Source organism: Callorhinchus milii, unplaced genomic scaffold, assembly GCF_018977255.1.
Source record: "Callorhinchus milii isolate IMCB2004 unplaced genomic scaffold, IMCB_Cmil_1.0 Scaffold19, whole genome shotgun sequence".
Lineage (NCBI taxonomy): Eukaryota > Metazoa > Chordata > Chondrichthyes > Chimaeriformes > Callorhinchidae > Callorhinchus > Callorhinchus milii.
In genome coordinates, this window is record NW_024704760.1 from 475082 (window position 1) to 492819 (window position 17738).

Consider the following 17738-nt stretch of genomic DNA (forward strand, 5'->3'; position numbering starts at 1 on the left):
AGTGAAAAAAATACAATTGTGTAACAAATCTAAATAGTAAAAATGGGTCTTTTTATAATTGTTGTTTAACACCTTTAGGGAGGCTGGAGGAGGCAGCCCCCAGTCCCGTCCCCCCCATTTCTCCGCACTCCTTAATCCCCTCACTTCCCCAATCCCCGTGTTTCTCAGCCGTCCCTCCAGCTCCCTGATATAGATGCCATGTCCTGGGGCAGCACTGAGTTGTGCCGAAGCTCCCGGTTTTCCTGCCGCTGATGGTTTCTATCTGATAGGAAAGTTAGTGTTTTATTCCCCGAACGCTCCTACACATCACAGGAGGATTGAAAATCCAGTGGAAATGGTGGAAGAGGAATGGAACGGTTAGGCTCTTGCGGTAGAAATCCTGGGAATAATGTGGTGGTTTGGAGGGTGGCGGTGGGAGGGTTGGGGGTGGGTGGGGGGTGAGGGAATTTCTATCTGTGTTTTTAAGATATCCGGTTTGTAAATGTGTATAAATCTGTAAACCGAACGGCCAATCTCAGCAAACGACTCTCACGCCACACGCCCAGAATTCCAGCTGGGAATTTGGGCCGTTCCTTGTGAAGAGAGCAGAAATCCCCTGAATTTATTAATTTTCTACAACTTTTTTGCTCAGTTTTATATTCGAAGGCCAAATGGTCTCACAGACTGAGACTAGGTAGAATTCTGGGCCTTGGCAATTCCCCCTCTCCCCCCCCCCCCTCCCCCCGAGAATATCCAAACGATTATTTGGGGAAAAATGACTGACTTATTTTTTAAAAAGTTTTCAAATAAATGATTATTTTAAAAACTTTGGATTTGATTTAGAGCATCGCGAGAGCGGCCAGATTCCTTCCCTCCTTCCCTCCCTCACTCACTCCCTCTCTCCTGTCATTCCCCTCCCTCACTCACTCACTCACTCCCCCCCCCTCACTCCCCCTCTCCTGTCACTCCCCTCCCGTCCCTTCGACATTTCTGTCAGAGACGAAGCGCCAGTGTTGACTGGTGGCATGAATTACTGATAGTTTTATCTGTGATCTGATCCGCAAACGATTAATGCCCGGGGGGGGGGGGGGGGGGGGAACGGGTGGGGAGGAATGGGGGGGAGGGGGGGGAGAGATTGTGCTGACTCGTCAGATCCATGTTCCGTTTCATGAGAAGAGAAAATAGTGAGATTTTCCAATCTTTATAAAATATATTGTTTTATTTGAATTCCTGTTGTGCTGTTCCTTTGTTTTTCTTTGGAGGTGGATTCAAGCGTCTGGGGGTGGGGGTGGGCTACCCTGCGTGGGGGGGCTACCTTGCGTGGGGGGGGCTACCCAGCGTGGGGGGGGCTACCCAGCGTGGGGGGGGCTACCCTGTGTGGGGGGGGGGGCTACCCTGCTTGAGGGGGGGATTATATAAATGCAAGTTGTTATTCCTGACTGAGTGGAACCCGCCTGAGGTTTACCTATGTCACATCTTCCACGTTGGGAGGACATCCCAAAGCCCATCACAGGCCACACTGTAAAGTGTAGTGACTGTGTATTCGGTTGTGTCCATGTGGGAGCTTCTAATCCAATGGGAACTCCCTCCACTCCAGGCTTCTGTCCTTGTGTCTGTGCCTGAACCGAAGCCCAGAGACCAACTCCGCGCTTCATGTGGGAATGCTGTCGAAGCGCCTGTCCACCTGCAGGAGGCGGTGTTGCTCCACGCACAAAACTTTAGTTAAATAGTGCTGCCGCCTGGGGGCGGAGCAGGGACACTGCAGGACACTGATGAGCCAGAGGTTATTTTATAAAAATGCAAAGAACTTAAAGTCTCCAACATTGATGAAAGGACCAGACTGAGAGTTTCCAGCATTTATTTTCTGCCTTTGTTTGTAAATTTCTAGTTTAACAACTGGACCTAACACAGCCCTCAATTCAGGGCTTGTAGAGGAGCGTTACTGTGTCTGTAACCCTGACCTGGGAGTGTGGACGCACAGTGTAGAGGAGCTTTACTGTGTCTCTAACCCTGACCTGGGAGTGTGGACGCACAGTGTAGAGGAGCTTTACTGTGTCTCTAACCCTGACCTGGGAGTGTGGACGCACAGTGTAGAGGAGCTTTACTGTGTCTGTATCCCTGACCTGGGAGTGTGGACGCACAGTGTAGAGGAGCTTTACTGTATCTCTAACCCTGACCTGGGAGTGTGGACGCACAGTGTAGAGGAGCTTTACTGTATCTCTAACCCTGACCTGGAGTGTGGACACACAGTGTAGAGGAGCTTTACTGTATCTCTAACCCTGACCTGGGAGTGTGGACGCACAGTGTAGAGGAGCTTTACTGTGTCTCTATCCCTGACCTGGGAGTGTGGACGCACAGTGTAGAGGGAGAGGAGCGGGCTGACTCCACATTGTGAAGTTGTGACCTTGGTGGAATTTAATATATGCGATTTCTGCAATTTCTCTTTTCCCAATTAACGTTGATGCAGATGACATATCCCGGCATTTGGAGAAAAATCTCCTGATAAATCAGGCTGGAAATATATTTTTCACTGATTAATTGGGAATCATCAACGGGGGAAAAAATCATGTAGTTTAATTTTTTTTTTAATGTTTAAAATCGGCTGTTCTTAACTCTCTATTTGAGAACTGCAGGTTCCGTCATTCCCTTCCGCAGGACAGGTACCAGATACCAAGGGGAGAGAGTAGCACGGAGTAGAGAGCTCCAGTGGGGGAGCGAGCCCCAGCACAGACACGATGGGGAGAGAGAGATTAGGGAATGGGGTTAGAGTAGAGAGCTCCAGTGGGGATAATTTAATCCTGAAAAATACAGAATCATAAAATCACCCGATTTTTAAAAAAATCTAGAGTTGTTATAAATATATACTGTGTATATATAAGAAGTAACTGAATCCGATGTGGTATAATTCAGTAACCAACCCGTTCCTATGGTTCAGTGGTTAGCACGTGATGCCTGCGAAATGTATGAAAACATTCAGCAGCGATTTCCGAAAGATCATTTACCATCTGAGGAATATCCATCGGGAAGAAAATTAATATCTTTTTACTGAAAGAATTAATTATATAATTTATCAGTGCTGGGGCCTGAGCACCTCTCACAGCTGATTAAGTGGGAATGAAGACCTACTTCTTTCACAAGCTCCTGTTTTACATTGAACCCTGAAAATACTGGTCTCTCTCCCTCTCTCTTTCTTTCTCCTTCCTCTCCCTCCCACTCACCTCTCTCCCCTTCACTCCCTCCCTCTCTATTCCTCTCTTCCTCCCCCCGCATCTCTCTTGCGCCCCCACTCTCTCCCTCTTCCCTCTCCTACCCGCCCACAACCCCCACCCACCCCCCCACCCCCGCCTCCTCTCCCGCGCGCTCTCGCTCCATCTCTCACATTCTTTTTCTCTCACTCTCTCTTGGATCACATGGGTGTAGCGCTCTGAGACGCTGTGTGAAGGGCGCTATACAAATGCAAGTTGTTGTGGAATTGCTGTCACTCTCACACTGCTCAAGTGGTGCTGATGAGACTGTGTGTTACTGGTGAGTTGGAGGCAGACTGACATATTGTCACAGTGACTGATAGTGAATGACTTTCACACTGAGAAAGGAATTGTCAACATAAACGGGAGCTTTGGCCCCACTGCCTGCAGAGCGTTCCGCGGGTTTAACCCCTTCAGGGTCTCAGCCCGGCTCAGGTGGTCTCACCGTCAGGCTAGCAGAGTTGGTCAGAGGGAGAGAGTGTGAACATGAGTGTGACTTGAGTGTGAGCTCAGAGTGAGGCAAGCCGTGCGTGTGAACACTCCATGACAGTCAAGCCGCGGAGACGCCGGCAGTAAATGTTGGGGATTAAGCCGAACACTTTGTAATTAAATCTACATTGACATCTCGCTAATTAGCTCCTTAATTACAATCTAATTCCCGTCAAATCCTCAGCTAATTGTTAATTACAATTAGTGGCAATTACTCGGGTTTTCGTAAGAACCAACGAGACGCCAATGACTGGCTCTGGGTTTGTGTCCTGTGCCCCCTGCATCCCTGTGTGATCAGCCTCAACTCAACAATCAGCACAGCCCCCACCGCCACCCCCCGCCCTCCTCCTCCCCCACCCCCCCCACCCCCCCATCCCCCGGGGCTTGGGCCAACCTCTCTCACTCTCACCGAGGGGGGAGGGCTCATAGCTGTGGGTTATACTCTCTGTCATGGTTTTTGAGCTCACAGCCAGCGCCGTGGGCCCCTCACATGTCATTTGTTGTTGCTGACGTGTCAGTGCAAGTTCTTAACCCGGGATCCTTAACTTCCATCAGACAGACTGCGAGCAGCCGGGGAAACGTTAGAGACATTTATATTCTTGAAACTTTAAAATGAGATGTGAAGGGTGAGAATGAGGCTTTCCCCCCTTCCTCCCCACCTCTCACCCGTCCTCTCTACCCCCATTCCCCCATCCCCCCCACTTTACCCATCGCTGCCCCAGAACACTCAGTCCTGTCTCGCTGATTAACAGCAGTCTGTGATTCTCCAGCTCACACTCTGCAGCGTCAGCTACAGTTTGTTCTGTAAGAAAAACAGCAGCGACATGACTGCAGCCTGGAACGTCTCACAGTAAAAGCAGGAAATTCTCCCTGGAAATATCCAGCTTCAGTCAGCAAAATCTCCCGTCTCCTTCTCTGCGCTGTAACTGTGGGCCTGTGGGCAGGAGCTCTGTTGTTAGTGATGGGGTGATGGTTTGAGCAGAGCAGAGGGGAGGGGAGGCTGGTACTGCTGGGAGGGAGGGAACAAGGAAGCTCCTGCTTGTTTAGGTTTCAGGACGGAAACAGATGTGTGCGGTTTTGCAACAGGAAAACGGGTTTTATTACTCCATCAACCCCAGTGTTTGCCAAAGGCACGAACACACACGCATATCTGGGCTCCGCACACACTGCCCCCCAACCCCAGGCCCCCAAGTCTCTAGGTCCCCCCCATCCCCAAGACCTCAGCCCCCCAACTCCCAGCTCTGCAGGTCCCAGCCTTACTGCCTTTACTGTGTCTCTAACCCTGACCTGGGAGTGTGGACGGACGCACAGTGTAGAGGGAGCTTTACAGTGTCTCTAACCCTGACCTGGGAGTGTGGACGGACGCACAGTGTAGAGGGAGCTTTACAGTGTCTCTAACCCTGACCTGGGAGTGTGGACGGACGCACAGTGTAGAAGGAGCTTTACTGTGTCTGTATCCCGATGTCACCTGATCACAGTGTTTTTCTCCAGTGTAAGAGGATCTCTGTGCCCTCGCTGTGGGGAATGTGAATTCCAGCCACTTTGATCCGATCGGCACTGTTGTTTTTTCTACGTCTGAGTCCCAAGAATTTATTTTAAAAAATTCTCAGAAAAATGCCCAGAAACAACATTCTATGGCACAAACTGTGGCTGTTTCATTAGTTTTCACAGTGAAAGCTGAGCAGGCAGTGCAGGGCGGTGTGAGTTACCTGAACATAGCCCTCCCCCCCACCAAGATTTGTCCATTGCTTCTTCCCCCTCGTAATTTACCAATTTACCTCCTGCATTGTCTGCAGTGAACCCCCACCCCTTTCAACGGGACATCTAGCGGCGGTGGGGTGGTTCACAGCAATCCCCAACCCTCAGGCAATGGGGTTAGAGTAGAGAACTCCAGTGGGGGAGCGAGCCCCAGCACAGACACCATGGGGGGAGAGAGAGCAGAGGATGGGGTTAGAGTAGAGAGCTCCAGTGGGGGAGCGAGCCCCAGCACAGACACCATGGGGGGAGAGAGAGCAGGGAATGGGGTTAGAGTAGAGAGCTCCAGTGGGGGAGTGAGCCCCAGCACAGACACCATGGGGGGAGAGAGAGCAGGGGATGGGGTTAGAGTAGAGAGCTCCAGTGGGGGAGCGAGCCCCAGCACAGACACCATGGGGGGAGAGAGAGCAGGGGATGGGGTTAGAGTAGAGAGCTCCAGTGGCAGTGTGTGTGTGTGTGTGTGTGATCACAGGGTGGTGATGACTGGCTGAATGGCCTCCAGCACTGGACTGTGTTGCTCTCACAAACTGATGTGGAGCAGCTGCACTACCCCGATACCACCACCGGGAGGCGGCAGATACACACAGTGAGACTGTTGCCTCTCTCTGTGAGTCTCAGCTGCTGAGCTGCGGAGTGAAGACTGGTGTATAAACAGCCGTCCCTCCTGTCACTGTTTAGGTGCTGGGCTCAGGATGATGCTGATTAGCAGCAGTCAGCTGTTGGGTGGCTGTGAGGCCAGAGAAAGGGGGTGGAGACCTGCCCTCTCTTCCCCCCCCCACCTGCCCCCCACCACTCAGCCAGCCAGGCTCCGCTCACACTGACCGCCCCCAGGCACCGAACCCACAACTAAGACCCCTTTACCAGCGGACGCCTTCTTCATCCGAATCCCTCTCGTGATCCCGGACCCCTAGCATTCCGTGATCATTCCCTAGCAGAATGTTTCCCGTCACTGAGCTGGTATCGGTGACGACAGGCTGGAGCCTGATCCCAGCTTGTGGGGGTGTGGAGGAGAGGGAGGGGGTTACCTATCGAATAACTGGAGCACAATGTATATATGTGTATGTATTGTATATAATAATGTATATAGAAAAATCATTCTTGCATTTGACACAGCGCCTCATCACGTTGTCGAGACGTCTCAAGGCGCTTCACAGAATATACAGTAAAGTGAAGTGACTGTTTTTGTGGGCGAAACATGCAGCCAGTTTGCACACAGTAGCGTCCCACACACAGGCGTGGAGTAAGTGATCAATTTTATTTGGGGGTTTGTGGGCCAGGACACTGAGAGAGAGAGAGAGAGAGAGAAACTCCCTTCTTTTATGGAATAGTGCCGTGGGAGATGTTTAACATCCAGGCAGACGGAGCCTTTATTTAATGTCTCATCCCAAGGATGGAGTCTCCTAATATATATATAAATGATACACACAAATCTCTCTACATATACAGTGTATAAATACATACAAGGGTAATGATCTCAATCTGCATTTAAGTATCCAACACTACAGATAAAACCTTGGGAAAAATCTACTCTTGATCACAAGTTGTTGCCCTTTGGATGAGAGAGTGAGATCGTGTGTGTGTGAGAGGAAGAGAGAGAGAGGAGAGGTATTGTTAAGAGGTTGTATAGAATTAATAACGGGCACATAAAGTGCTGGATGTGACTTACAGACTGCTGAAATTGCCTCCCGCTGTCATTAAAATTACACGTAGCTTCCTGGTAAAGTGTATCTTTAGCCGAGTTAATGAAATTCTCTGCTATTTGGCTGTTATAATGAGTGGAAGACTCCTTTCAATTCCCTGCAGCGTACCTGCTGTGGTGAAGGCTGTGCCATCTATTTCTGGGCTTTAATTTAGCGCTTGATTCCCGGTAATGACTGTCCTGTAGGTGATATATTGAAATTAACCTTCATTTCACTCCAAGGAGCAGGAGCTGACAGCCACAGCACTTTCCCTTACACAAAGGCCAATTTCTCTCTCGTGTGTTTTACAAAATCATTCAAAGTGGCAAACGGCAGGTTTATGAACAGATCTTCAATGCTTCAGAATTTATTCCCGGTCTCGGATTCTGACTATTCTTTCCTCAGGGAATTGCCCCCGGCTCAGACACCAGCGGGCTCTCACCTCCAGCTCAAAAAAGGTGGGTTCGAACCTGCCCCCCACCCCCAATCCCTTCCTGCTACCTTCCACCCCACACCTCACGGACTTTGATAACAATAATAATACTGTACTTCCATTTAATATACCACCTTATGTCATTGAGACGTCTCAAAGCGCTTCACAGAATATACTGTAAAGAGTAGTAACTGTGTATTTTGTGGGCAAAACGCAGCAGCCAATTGTGCACAGCAGCGTCCCCACAAACAGTCGTGGATTGAGTGACCACATTATTATTATTATTTTTGGGGGAGGGATTATTACCCTGGAACGTAATCCATGAGTTGACTAACGAGCAACAACAACAAGATTATATTTGTATAGCGCCTTTCATGTCGGGAGGACGTCCCAGGTTCCTACTCGATGCTCGGTGGGTGTGGGGGAGCGGAGGAGGGGTGGAGGAGGGGGTGGCGGGTTTTGTCCATTACCTCGACTGGCGCAAAATGTCTGCCTACAAAATACACAGTCAATACACCTCCCCACACATGAGCACTCCAGCCTGTCACATGGGCCGTAGTGTCTGCGAGGGCTGGGGGGAGGGGGAAGGGGAGGGGGGGTCTGTGTTATGACAGGAGGCAGACAGGCTGTGGAGACGCAGTGTGAAACCCTGTGTTTTCCCCTGTATTACTGTGATAAAGGCTTTATTATTGTCACACAGTCAGCGGGCTCCAGTGTATAATCATCGCTGTCACTGCCAGCCAGGGGGTGAGCTGGGGGGTGGGCCGGTGGGGGGGCGCTGCCAGCCCCTGCCGAGCCTTTCAGTGCTGAGCGGTGGGTGTGAGCGCGAGGCTTAGTGAGCGCATCTCCATAACCAGCATCGATTGTCTGCAGATCCTCACATCACATGAGCCACAGAGTCTCCCATCGCTTTCCCCTTCACTCCAACAGGTACCAACCACTCCCAGGTCAGAGTTAGAGACACAGTAAAGCTCCTCTACACTGTGCGTCCACACTCCCAGGTCAGAGTTAGAGACACAGTAAAGCTCCTCTACACTGTGCGTCCACACTCCCAGGTCAGAGTTAGAGACACAGTAAAGCTCCTCTACACTGTGCGTCCACACTCCCAGGTCAGAGTTAGAGACATAGTAAAGCTCCTCTACACTGTTTAACCTGTTGTTCTCAAATAGCAACCGGCTCCAAATTATTATTCATCAAATTGAAGAATTCTCCACAATTGTTCCGCGAAGCGCTAACTTTCCTCACTGGACACAGAGAGATCTGCAACTCACCGCGTGTCATATCGATCAGTTAAAATCTTTCGAATAATTTACATTCGTCAAAGGACAAAATTCGTTCTGAGCTGACAGCGGTGTTACAGGCTTCTACTCCCCACGATTTCTGTTAGATGCTTCAGAATTGATGTACATTTACAATGATAATCATGCCCAGCATCTAATACAGCACTTGTTCACATTAAAACGTCTCAAAGCGCTTCACAGGGAATTGCTGTCAAGTGTAGTTCTGTATATTTGTCGGTAAACCTGGCAGACAATTTGCGTACAGCGAGGCCTCCGCACACAGCGAGCGATGAGCCGAGTGACTGTTTTTTATCTGGGGGGGGATTGTCGGCCAGGACACCGGGAGCCAGAGAGAGAAGCTCCCTTGTCCTTTTCCAATAAAGTCACAGGGTCTTTAACGTCCGTCCCAAACAGGCACAGACTGGAGCTCGGATTGTTTTGTCCAAAAGACAATTTCTCAGACCATTTGCCGGCGACCACCCCCTCCCACCCCACAACCCCCGGCCGACAATCGCCCAGAGGAGATGATTAGTCATTCACTTCATGGCTGTTTGTTTGTTTGTTTGTTCGTGGGACAGGTACAAAACCCTTTAGAGTAAAGTGTAAAGTGAATTGACTGTATATTTTGTGGGCGAAATACAAAAAATACACACACATACACAGATTTCCCAAACACACACCTTTGTCCCTTTTAAACATCCCGATTGACTCTCCCCCCTCAGTCTCTAATGTTTGATTCTCTCACCAGCCTAAGAAATTGTTCCTGATCTCACGCCTCGCTGTCTTAGCTCTGATTTGAAGATTGTTTCTCCCTGTAGAGCCAGTCACTCGGCAACCTGTCTGTCTCTCTGTCTATCCGTCTGACTGTCTGTTTCCTTCATAATTTGAGGCACTTCAATCACATCAGTCCTGATCCACCTCAGTTTTGTGTGAAATCATTAATTAATATTCCAAACAGCAGACTGGCTTCATTCTTTAAGAAGATGTGGAGAGAGAGAGAGAGAGAGAGAGTTACTCTAACGACTTACTGTGAATAAATTGGGTGACTTTACACAGAGCGGGGAGCGTGTGGAGTCAGGGCTGCAGTGAGTTGAGGCACATTGTGTTGGCAAATTCAAGAGGGATTCGGGCAGTGACACGGCCTGAGTGACAGGTAATAAATAATCAAACCATGTGTGTAGTTCTCCCCCAACATGGGAACATGGTAACACGGGAACATGGGCACATGGGAACATAGGACTACAGCATGAGAACACAGGAACATAGCAGGCCAATCCTGCCCCATGAAAGATAACCTCAGCCTCTCATTATTGGGACATAGAAACAGGAGGAGGCCATTCAGCCCGTCGAGCCTGTTACACCGTTCTATAAGATCTTGGGCTTTTTTGTACCTCAATTTGAAATACCCTCCTTTGCCCCAAATCCCTTGATGCCCTAACCTAACAGAAATCGCAGCTCAGCAATGTCTCAAACGACTTCACAAGGAGTGAAGCGTAATGACTGCCGAGTGTCGTGACTGTATAATTGTCGGGAAACGAGCGTGAGTGACTGAGAAATTGCAGAAGCTTCTATTCTATGAAGGTCTGTCTCTGTATCTGCGTGAGTTGTGTGTTTCTGTGTGTGTGTGTGGGTGTGTATCTGTGTGTGTGTACATCTATCTGTGCGTGTGTATCGGTATGTGTGTATCTGTGCGTATGTGTGTGTATCTGAGTGTGTGTGTTTTTGTATGTGTGTATCTGTGCGTATGTGTGTGTATCTGAGTGTGTGTGTTTCTGTATGTGTGTATATTGGGGATGTTGGGTGCTGGTTGTCCCTGTGTATATACACACCCGTGTGTGTCACTGGCTGGTCGGGGCGGGGCTGGGTGTCAGCTCGTTGGGAGACGGTGATTTTAATTCTGGTGTGAAGCTCCCTCGCTCTGTGCTGCTCTGTGACTGAATGAAAAGGTCGGTTTGTTAGCACAATGGCTGAGAAATTAGTGGTGGAGTCGGTGGATTGTTCCCCAATCACACTTGTCCAAACAAAGCCTTTTAGGCTTTTGCCTTTAGAAAAAAAAACGTCAGTGAATAAAAAAATAAATTACAGGTTTGAGCCATCAGGAAGCGTTTACAGTGTGACACCTTCACACACTCTCCCCCCCCCCCACCACCATGTTCGCCCTGACTTACAACACTGAGAGCGAACGGGAGCCAACAGACATTCAGACCTGAGGTGACTGTTACCCACTGACTGGAGCTGGGCCCTGGCTCTGTGTCCGGCCAGGAATCACAACCAAACTGTTGGTCAAAACCTCTGGACAAACTGTTCCAAAACATCACTGATTCATTCACTCCTGAGTCACAGTGAAGCCGCTCACTCACTCAACCCCCTCCCTCACCGAGCCCCAGTGTTAGAGGCAGCACAGAGGAGAGCCAGGGCGAGGCTGATAGTCCAGTGCAGCGCTGGGGGATTGGGGAGCTGAGGGGCTGGAGAGATGGGACACTGGGGAGATGGGGGGGGCTGGGGCCTGGGACAGGGTGCTGGGGGGGTGGTGGCTGGGAAGATGGGGGGCTGGGTGCTGAGGGGCTGAGTGCGGAGCTGTGCATTGCTGGAGTCACCATGCTTCAGATGAGATGTTAACCTAAGGTCCCGTCTGTGCCCAGTCCAGGTGGACATTACACACCATTGGGTTGAGTTTCCTATTGGCACGGTGTGTGTGTGTGTCGGTCTCTCGCTCTCGGCCTGTGTTTCACTGTCTGAGCCACACTCTCGCCTCCAGCAAATCTTAGTCAATATTATGTCCTCTCGGTTTTCACTGGGGTGTTCAAAGCAAACACACGCTCCCCAGCCCAACAGGAAACAAGGATTTGGTGTGTGGGGGAGGGTCTCTTCCTGCTCACTAACTCAGTGTGGAGCTGTGTGAATGGGGCTCTCTCTCGCTCTCTCTCCCTTTCTCTCTCTCTCTCCCTTTCGCTCTCTGTCCCTTTCTCTCTCTCTCCCTTTCTCAGTCTCTCTCTTGGTTTCACTCTTACCTTTCCCACCATCTCCACTTTGTAGCCACCAACTGCTGTCCTGTCCCTCTGTCAGTCAGACATCAAGTCCTGGATGTGAGCCAACTTTCTTCACTTCATTTTCAACAAAACTGAGGCCCCCCCTGATTGGGTCCAGTCAATCCCTACTCACCTCAGGCGCTGACAGCATCATCATCCATGGAGGCACACCCCACCTCACAGAGCCAGTACAGAACCCCAGTGTCGTGTTTGACGCTCAACTGTCCTTTAAACTCTGCATCCATGCCATGACCTGGTCTGCCTTCCCCCACCTCCGCAACTTTGCCCACCTCCACCACTACCGAGTGTGGCACTGACTGACTTACTCTCTCACTCCCTCTCTGTGTCTCTCTGACTCACTGGCTCACTCCCATCTACAACAGAGAAGTGTTGACTATGAGGAGAGACTGGAGTCTAACCCACTGGGCTGTGTCTGCATTGCCTGCTCTCTGCATGGATGTAATCTATTTTATAGAGGATTGGTACAAAGGCGCTTCAATGGTTTTAATTATCACCGAGGAGCCAGACTGACTGTCGCAACCACACAAGAGAGAGTCTGGTCAGCCTGCCAGCACCTCGCTGATAATCAGTTGAGGCTGTGGGCTGTGTAGCTGCCTGTGAGAGCACACTGAGCATAGATCTGTAATACCTCATCACCACTGCAGGAGGCGCTCTTCTGGTTCTGAAGGCTGTGGGTTCAAACCAATTTGGGACTTCAAGTCTACACAGTGAGCTGAAGGTCATACAGGAGGTTCCTATGTAGGCCATTCAGCCCCTCGAACCTGTTCTGCCATTCTATTAGATCATGACTGATGTGTACCTCAACTCCAATTACCTGCCTTTGCTCCATATCCCGAGTGCTCCATATCCCGAAACCTTGGGCAAGTTTCCTTACTCCACACAGAGCCTAATAATAATCCCTCCAAAACCAAAAACAATAATAAATTGGTCATTTTCAATCTACGACACTTTGTGGGACATTACTGTGCGCAATTGGCTGCCGCGTTCGCCCACAAATATACAGTCAAGTCACTTTACGGTATATTCTGTGAAGCGCTTTGGGACGGCCTCCCGACGTGAAAAGCGCTATATCAAATGCAAGGATTATTATTATTATCCCTTGTTACAACCCTACGTGACTCTGTGACCACTCACTAAAGCCCCTCCAGCGTAACTCTTAACACTGTTCTCAGCTCCTCCAGCACCAACAACCTATCCTGTGTGAGGGGCGTTGTATAAGTGAAAGCTATTGTTGTTGTTGTTGATGATGATGATGATGATGAGGCGCTGGAGGGCAACAACACCAATGATTTGGATTTATATAGTGCCCTCCACACTGGACGGCGTCTCAGAGTGCTTCACAGTAACGGATCCCGGGACCGAGCCAGAGGGAGGGGGCCGAGCCAGGGGGAGGGCGGGGAAGGTGGCCAAAGGTGCGGTCGAAAAGAAAGGTCTTTAGCAGAGATCTGAAAATGGGAAGGGAGGGAGCGAGACGAAGGGAGTGAGGAAGGCAGTTCCAGAGCCTCGGGGCATAGTGGCTGAAGGCACTGCCGCTGAGGGTGGAACGGAGGACTCAGGGGACAAGGAGGAGGCCAGACCCAGAGGAATGAAGGCAATGGGTGCTGTTTTGAGGAGAGGAGGTCAGAGAGGTCGAGGGGGTGCAGAGGAGTGCAGGGACTTGGATACGAGGGTGAGGAGTGCAGCAGGGTGGGAGTGAGACAGTCTGTTGTGGGACCCTCTCCCGAGGCTGGGCCAGGCTGAGGTGTCCACTGTTCTCCATCACGTCGCGTGTGTCCTGCGTTCCCTCTGCCAACACACCTGGCCCACATTAAACCTCAAACGAGCTTGGACTCCGCATTCTGGCCGTTTCATATTCTCCGCGGCCCGTGGCTCAGTCCTGTAGCTCAGTGGTTAGAGCACTCTCTTTGCAAGCGAGAGACCTGAGTTCAATTCCAGGCAGAGGGCGAAACCTCGGGCAAGTTTCCTCGGGCAAGTTTCCAAGGATTATTATTATTATTATGTAAATCTATCTGTATTATCTGCTTCAATTACTACTTATGGGAGTGAGTTCCGCATAGTGCTGCCCTCTGTCTGAAGAAGTTCCTTCTAAATTCTCATTTCAATCCTCCAGTCACTATCTTATACTCGTATTTCTATGTGAAGTCTGTCAGAAATAGGAACTACCTATTTGAGCTGTGACACCATGTTGTATTGGTGTCACTTGTGGAAATGTATTCAGTCCTGCAGCTCAGGTGGGGAGTCCTGTAGCTCAGTGGTTAGAGCACTCGCTTTGCAAGAGGGAGACCTGAGTTCAATTTCAAGCAGGGCGAAACCTTGGGCAAGTTTCCTTACTCCATACAGAGCCTAATAATAATTCCTCCAAAACCAAAAACAATAATAAATTGGTCATTTTCAATCTACGACTGTTTGCGGGACATTGCTGTGCGCAATTGGCTGCCGCGTTTGCCCACAAATATACAGTCAATTCACTTTACAGTGTGTTCTGTGAAGCGCTTTGGGACGTCCTCCCGAAATGAAAAGAGCTATATCAAATGCAAGGATTATTATTATTATTATTCTCTCCGCACAGTTTGTGTTTGTTTATACCATCGACGCTCACAGCTCAACAGTAACCACAGACAAGAGGAGAACCACACAGCAATCCTCGTTACACTAACTAACTCTAACACTAACTATAACACTAACTAACTCTAATTGATACTAATTAACTCTAACACTAACTAATCTAACTAACACTAACGCTAACTAACTCTAACTAACTCCAACACTAACTAACTCCAACATTAACTAAAGCTAACTAACTCTAATACTAACTAACTCTTAACTCTAACACTAATTAACTCTAACACTAAGTAACTCTAACTCTAAAACTAACACTAACTCTAGCACTAACTAATACAATGTAATAATAATATAATAATCCCGGCATTTCATACAGTGCCTCATCACGTTTTCGAGACATCTCAAAGCGCTTCACAGAATACACTGTAAAGTGAACTGACTGTGTATTTTGTGGGTGAAACGCGGCAGCCAATTGCACACAGCAATGTCCCCGCAAACAGCCGTGGATTGAGGGACCACGTTTTTTTTTAAGTGATGATTAGAAAGCGATCCGCGAATCGACTAACAACTGGGTTCCCACACACTGCTACGTGAACCCGTGGAGTAAGGAAACTTGCCCAACGTTTCGCTCCGCCCAGGAATTGACTCGGGTCCTCTCGCCTGCGAAGCGAGCTCTCTAACCACTAACTCTAACATTACTGACTCGGTAAACACTGACTCAAGGGCAAGGAGTGGGGAATGAGGGGAGAGGATGGGGGTGGGAGGGACTCGCGGAGAGAAATGGCCAGTGACTAAGATCTAAATAAAACATGTTTAATTCACAAGTGTTTGTGCTGATTGAGGTTCTGATGTTGTGACTGATCATCAGCGAGAAGCCTGGCCTAGGTCAGTCCCTGCTGTCGCTCTGCAGCTCTGACAAGTCCTTCCACAAGAAACATTCCCCAAAGAGAGAATATGACACCATTGACACCCTCCGTCAATCCCTGACCCCATTCCCCCCAGGACCCTGGTTTCTCAAGTGAGTGAGAGAGAGAGAGAGAGAAAGAGAACGGAACGGTGGGGCACAGACTTTAGTGTGAGGTTGGGTGGGGAGGTCACATATCCTTTCCCCCACTCGCATGCAACCGATCAGAGATAGTCTTCATTGAGGAGCCCCCCCCCTTCCTTCGCCCCCACCCCACCCGCCACATGCACACCCTCCCTGGGGACAGATGGGGGCAGCCAATATGGTGCTAATTCTTTGTAGTGTTTATTTGGCAAGTGCTGTGTGTGATGCTCCCTCCATCCTTCCCTCCCTCCCTCCCTCCCTCGGTCCCTCCCTCCTTCCCTCGCCCCCTCGCTCCCCCCCGTCTTGAGGCAAATGTCCATCCATCTCCCCTCTCCCCCCACCAACCGCTGTTCTCAGTATGACAGTGAGCACCCCCTATCTCTCCCCCCCCACCCCACCCTCCCTCCACGCCCACCCCCCACCCCCCCACTGTGGCCTCAGTCCTTGGACACGATGGTGGCTTTGGCTCGGCTCCGGCTTTCCCTCCACGTGCACTCAGGAGGAGAAGCACAGGCCGCAGCATTCCATGCAGATCTCTAGGCAGTCTGCGGACTCACAACAGGCGTCCACGATGCCGCAGTCCAGGTCACAGGGCAGCTCGCAGGCCGCACACTCCTCGGAGCCGCAGCACAGACAACAGCACGAGGCGTCGGAGCCGCAGGAACCGCACGTAGCGCAGTCCAGCACCAGACCGCACAACGTCAGGAACTCACAGAACAGGCAGGCCAGGATACAGTGCACACAGCAGCCTGGGGAGACACAGGCAGCCACAGCAGCTGGTGTTACTACAGCACCGCACCAGCCGACACGCAACACAGTCAGAGCACAGTCACCACGTGGCTCACTCAGGGCAGTGCCACTCTCCCGCTCACTCCCCTCCCACCCCGAGCACACTCACACTCGCACACTCTCGCTCACACTCACACGCTCTCGCACACTCTCGCTCACACTCACACGCTCTCGCTCACTCCCCTCCCACCCCAAGCACACTCAGACTCGCACACGCTCACACACACACGCTCTTGCTCACACTCACACGCTCTCGCTCACTAAAATAATGTTATTTTGTGGGCGAAGCAAGGCAGCCAATTGCGCGCAGTGACGTCCCCACAAACAGCAGTGGATTGAGTGACCAATTTTGTTTTGAGGGATTATTACCCCCGGAAAGTGATCCGCCAATCAACTAACAAGAGTGTTCCTACTTACTGCGGGTAAACAGACACGTGTGTGTGTCTGTGTGTGTCTGTGTATGTGTGTGTCTGTGTGTGTCTGTGTGTGTGTGTGTCTGTGTGTGTGTGTGGAATAAGGAAACTTGCCCAACATTTCGCACTGCCTGATATTCCAGGATGTCTGAGTGCCCCCCTCCACCCCCTGCCCCCGCCTTCGCCCCCCCCACCCCACTCACCTTGCTGCTCTCCGGCAGGGATCAGGGCTCCTGTGGGGGAAGGGGCTGCTTTGCCTTTCTTGCCGCTCAGGTTGAGTGGGGGTGGGGGTCCCGGCTTCTTCTGACGCACAGGCGGGGGGCGTTTGGTGGTCCTGGACGGTACTTTGTGTCCTGAGCCCGGCCGGGGGTCTGACCTGGTGCCGGAGGGCCGTGGGGGCTGGTCCTGCCGTCCTGACACAGAGCAACTCCCTGGGGCAGCACCCGCCTGAGGCTGACCTTCATGTAGAGAGAGAGAGAGAGATAAATACCATCGTCAGCAGTCTTCCCCTCCCCTCCCACACTCATACTCACATACACTCACTCACACACACACTCACATACTCACTCACACACACACTCACATACTCACTCACACACACACACACACTCACAAACACACACTCACACTGACACTCACACACTCACACACAGTGCAGTCTGACGTACGTGTGATGGGGATAGCTTCCGTGCCCGACTCTGGCTGGTCTGGTGATTGCGGCTCCTCAAACGGGGCTGTGTCCTCCCGGGACAAGAGATCCTCAGGGGTTCCCCTCCCCTCCTCCATCTGCAAACACCAAGGAGCGTCCATTACTGCCCCCCGAGCAGTGAAACACACAGTCCACCCCCACTGCCTTGCCCCCTCCCTCGCCTCCTTCAAGGCCCCTCTCAACACCTTCCTCTTCGACTGTGCCTTCGGGCGCCCTCCTACCCCCCCACTCTCCCTGCCCTCCACCCCTCCTGATCCCAACCCCCAGTTTGTGTCCAAATCCATGAATGTCCAGTGACTTCACAGGA

At 50.8% G+C, this 17738-nt stretch overlaps 1 protein-coding gene across 1 annotated transcript in view; it reads right to left on the reverse strand.

Moving 5' to 3' along the window:
• Positions 1-15962: 15962 nt before the first annotated feature.
• mdfi (MyoD family inhibitor) overlaps positions 15963-17738 on the reverse strand; it is a 4908-nt gene continuing 3132 nt past the window's right edge. The window contains exons 3-5 of the mRNA XM_007899426.2: positions 17391-17508; positions 16926-17180; positions 15963-16269 (exon numbers count right to left, since the gene is read on the reverse strand). Coding sequence (XP_007897617.1) covers positions 16016-16269; positions 16926-17180; positions 17391-17508 — 627 coding nt within the window. The 3' untranslated portion in view covers positions 15963-16015. The remainder of the gene's footprint in view (positions 16270-16925; positions 17181-17390; positions 17509-17738) is intronic.